We start from the raw sequence: 4,587 nt of genomic DNA, 5'->3' as shown, positions 1-4,587 counted from the left end.
AAGAGAACGCCCTCTTAGGTTATGGTGTGGTCTCCATTTTTGGTTCATGAATCATACCACGCAAGTCACGCGCAATCAGTTCACCAATGATTTAAAAATAAAAAAGGGTGTACGCTCTTATTATAGACTAGACGGCATCGGATCATGACTCACCCCATGAGTTCCGCGGAAAACAGTTGTGGTGGACTGCAGCAGTCGCCAGCAAAAAAAAATAGCGAGATTTTGCTCATCTTTTTTTATTGCCACAAAAGAAAGGATCCCTTTTGGGTAAAGCACCCAGATCACGTGCATCACCACGTATCACGAGTTCATATGAATTTGAATATTAATTAATTATGACGTATTTAATATTTGGTTATACAAGCAATTAAAAAAAAAAATTGCAATTTTTTCAAATGAAAGTAGATAACCTGTTAAAAAATGATCTTTAAATTTGATGATTCCTACTTATTTATTTTCCCTATTTTCTCCTCAAGTGTATTTACTAAATTTCATTAATATTTTATAAAAAAGTATTTTTTTTTACATATATTTACTAAACTGCCCTCTTTTCTTTTAATGGAAAGTCAAGCATAAATTATTATAGAGAATCCTGTAATTTCACCCAACTCCAAGCCTCTTTCATATGAAAAGTAAAATCGATTTCCGTCCATGTTAACGTTGCGTTTAAATTAAGTCATTTAAAGAACGGTAAAATCGAGGGAGGAGGTGTGAGAGTCTGAGCTGGGGGCCTGGGGCAGGACAATAATTCCTTTATTTATATCCATTTCCTCCTTTTGTTTTTCTATAAATAATTTTTTATTTATATAAAATAAAAAACATTCCAAACTAACGATTTTTTAATTAATTTTTTAACCATAAAATTCATATCAAAAATTCAATTTTTTCTCTAAATTAGAATTTTTCTCATAATAGGTTGGAAATTTAGAAAATAAAGAAATTATGTAATATAAACTAATTACACTTATTTGAATAAAAATAATATATTTTAAAAAAAAAATGAAAGTCTCAATCACATCCTTTTTTCATTTTTATTTTTAATTAAAAAAATCATTTAAACATATAATAATTATGACAAAATTAATACTTATCAAATTTAAAATTTAACTTTATTTTTTTTTTACTTTAAAACATACTTATTTTCTAATTATAATAGTTGTCAAAACATTAAGACCTATTTTTTTTCCTCAATATTTGTAAATGTTTTTACTTTTATACCATAAACAAAAGCATGAAAGAAAAGCATATTTGGTTTAATTTTTTAAGAGTTAGAAATCTTATTTGAATAAAATTATTATTTTTAGTTTTCAAAATTTAAATAATACAATATGAGTGTTTATTAAATAATAAAAATTAAATTTAATTAACTATAATTATGTTCATTACAATTATTTAATTTTAATAAGAATAATTAATTAATTTTTATTTTATATTCAAATTTTATATTAAAAAATTATAAAAAAAAGTATAAAAAAATAAATAAAGAGTTTCTTAATTTATTATAAAATTTATTTTTCATTTTAATATAGATGATACATCAAATTACAATTTAAAATATTATTTTTTAAAACAATAAATAAATTTAATATTATCTTCTTTTGAAAAAATATAAATATAATTTAAACTTTTAATATAATCATTTAATAAATATAAATATTTTACAATAAAATATACTCAACACAACTATAAAATAAATGGGCATTAATTTCTTTTTTTTACTATAAAAATACCCTATTACCTAAATAGTTCACGTCCTTGTACATAGACCAAGGCTAGTATTATCATAAAGGATTATGATATGATATTTATTTATTTATTATATCCTTATTTTATATTAATAATTAATAAATTAAATTATAATATATAAATATGTACATATAATAATCTATCATTTTATAAATAAATAAAATATTAAAAAATAATATTTGATTTCAAATGTATATAAGAAATATTTATAATATTCATATTCTAGTATCATGTTATAATATCTTTTATTTTTTAACTTTTTGAGTTTTTTTAATAAAATTTCTAAAAATTAAATTGGAATTTTCACTTTTTGGTATTTATTGTTTCAAAAAATAAAATTATAATAAAATAAATGGTGTTTAAAATTTTGGAATTTTTTTTTTTTTAATTTATCGTACACAAAAAAAAAATGACTTGTTTTTTATCACTTTTTTCTTTCTTACGTAAGACAGTAAGAGCGTGAGAAATAAGAAACGAGGCGTTAAAACTCGGAAGATGTGTTTTTAGGCTTTTGAGAAATCGCGGTGACTGTAGAAACTATCAAGCTACGTCTGGAAAGTTCCACAAGCTTCGGGGGCTTCCAGAGACGTCTCAGACCCTTCTACCCTTTTGTTCTAAAAATCATGGCTCATCATTCAAAACCTCACACAACCACAGCCTACAATACCAACTTCTACAGATCCATTCTCGCATTAACAACTCTCCATTCAATAACACCCCGCAAGAAGAGGGAGAAGAAGAAGAAGAATCAGAAGAGCAAAGCAGATGGGTGTGGATTACTACAAGATTTTGCAGGTGGACAAGAGCTCTAAAGATGAAGATTTGAAGAAGGCTTATAGAAAGCTTGCTATGAAGTGGCATCCTGATAAGAACCCCAACAACAAGAAAGAGGCTGAAGCCAAGTTCAAGCAGATCTCTGAAGCTTACGAGGTATCTCTCTTTGTTTTTGCATCTATTCCTTTGTTTTCGTTCTCAATTCTTCATTTCTTTCCATTTTTTTCTCTCTCTTTGTGGAATTTCATATGATCTGGGTTGTCTAGATTTCTCGTTGTTTGGTCTTTCTGGGATTACGCTATTATGAACAAAATCCTGTATTGGATCAAGCGGGGATTAGCTGATGGTGCTGGGTTTGGTTGCTGGGAGATTGGAGGAAAAGGAAATGAAATTTTTTGAATTTTGTGTCTCATGTTGCTTTAATACCCAGTAGTAATGAAATGAGAAAGGATTCGATTGGACTGGATCTAGTGATTTGTATCTCGGTTCATAAATACTTAAAACTTTTGAGATTCCTCTCCTTCAATTCTCAGCTACCAAATGGAATGCTAACAGAACCCCAGGTTTACATATCACAGATTTTGGCAAAACCTTATCAATATCCTCTCTTCCTTCAATTCAAAGACTACATATGCTAAAATATGATCTGATCTTGTTTGTTGATTTGGTTTAGGTTTTAAGTGATCCCCAGAAGAGAGCAGTGTATGATCAGTATGGTGAAGAAGGCCTCAAAGGCCAAGTGCCACCTCCAGATGCTGGGGTTCCTGATGGAGCCACCTACTTCCAAACGGGAGATGGGCCAACAATGTTCAGATTCAACCCGAGAAATGCCAACGACATATTCGCGGAGTTCTTTGGGTATTCAAGCCCATTTGGAGGAATGGGTGGGACTGGAGGCGGTGGCATGAGGGGTTCCAGGTTTTCCAGTGGAATGTTTGGGGATGATATCTTCAGTTCATTTGGGGATAGCAGGCCAATGAGTCAAGGTCCTCGCAAGGCGCCTCCTATTGAAAATACACTACCTTGTAGCCTCGAAGATCTTTACAAGGGAACTACCAAAAAGATGAAGATTTCAAGGGAAATAATGGATGCAAGTGGGTAAGTAAATTTTTCTTCAATTCATATATATTGGTTACATTTCTCTAGGTAAAAAGTGGTCTTGATTGTTGTATTTTATTAGATGGGCATTGTTCGATTTCCTGAGATCTGTCCTTTTTTTGTCTTATGTTGGGTCCTTTAACAGGAAAACTATACCAGTGGAGGAAATTCTGACCATAGAAATCAAGCCAGGGTGGAAAAAGGGAACAAAAATCACCTTCCCGGAGAAAGGAAATGAGCAACCCAATGTCATTCCAGCGGATCTGGTTTTCATAATCGATGAAAAACCGCACAGCAAATTCACAAGGGAGGGTAATGACCTGGTTGTGACACAGAAGATAACGCTAGCGGAAGCACTGACAGGCTATACCGTCCATCTCACAACACTAGACGGGAGGAGCCTCAGCATTCCCATCAACAATCCCATTCACCCCAATTATGAGGAAGTTGTTCCAAAGGAAGGCATGCCCATACCAAAAGAACCCTCGAAGAGGGGCAACCTAAGAATCAAGTTCAACATCAAGTTTCCAACAAGGTTAACTGCAGAGCAGAAGTCCGGAATCAAGAAACTATTGGGTTCTTAAATCGGATTATGGCTAATGATGTGCGACTGTATGATTTAAAAGAGCTACTGGATATTTGTCTTTTTTTTTTTTTTTTTGAAATAGTGTGCATGGCCAGACGTACCCAATGCATTTGTAACTCAAATGAATAAAATTTGGAGTAAAAGACAATAGTGAGTAAAATTTCAGTTTTGAATTGCTAGAATAGTGATTGTAGCGTTATAGTTGAATGGAAGATCAGAAGATTTTCGTATAATCCAGTCTCTCATTAGGTTTTTGCTCTATAAACAATTTAGGTTTGATGTTCATCAGGAAGTGTTAAGGCACCAGGAAAAGTCTCTTGCAAATCAGTGTTCCTGGGACTGGACACCATTTCATGTGTTCCTCAACAGAGTGCCTAATGTGA

At 31.3% G+C, this 4,587-nt stretch overlaps 1 protein-coding gene across 1 annotated transcript; it reads left to right on the top strand.

Annotated features, from left to right (window-relative positions):
• The first annotated feature begins 2,356 nt into the window (after positions 1-2,356).
• Positions 2,357-4,434, top strand: LOC117905077 (dnaJ homolog subfamily B member 13-like). Its single transcript, XM_034817966.1, has 3 exons — positions 2,357-2,676; positions 3,194-3,618; positions 3,764-4,434. Exons 1-3 carry the CDS (start codon positions 2,512-2,514, stop codon positions 4,200-4,202), a joined length of 1,029 nt encoding a protein of 342 aa, XP_034673857.1. The 5' UTR covers positions 2,357-2,511; the 3' UTR covers positions 4,203-4,434.
• The last annotated feature ends 153 nt before the right edge of the window (positions 4,435-4,587 follow it).

Source organism: Vitis riparia, chromosome 17 (genome assembly GCF_004353265.1).
Source record: "Vitis riparia cultivar Riparia Gloire de Montpellier isolate 1030 chromosome 17, EGFV_Vit.rip_1.0, whole genome shotgun sequence".
Classification (NCBI taxonomy): Eukaryota; Viridiplantae; Streptophyta; class Magnoliopsida; order Vitales; family Vitaceae; genus Vitis; species Vitis riparia.
This window is presented reverse-complemented; position numbering and strand designations above follow the sequence as displayed.

Excerpts from the sequence above, each read along its gene's own strand:
- LOC117905077 (XM_034817966.1), top strand. The coding sequence starts at position 2,512 with ATGGGTGTGGATTACTACAAGATTTTGCAGGTGGACAAGAGCTCTAAA. Across the intron at positions 2,677-3,193 it reads AGATCTCTGAAGCTTACGAG|GTTTTAAGTGATCCCCAGAA; the intron begins GTATCTCTCTTT and ends GATTTGGTTTAG. Across the intron at positions 3,619-3,763 it reads GAAATAATGGATGCAAGTGG|GAAAACTATACCAGTGGAGG; the intron begins GTAAGTAAATTT and ends GTCCTTTAACAG.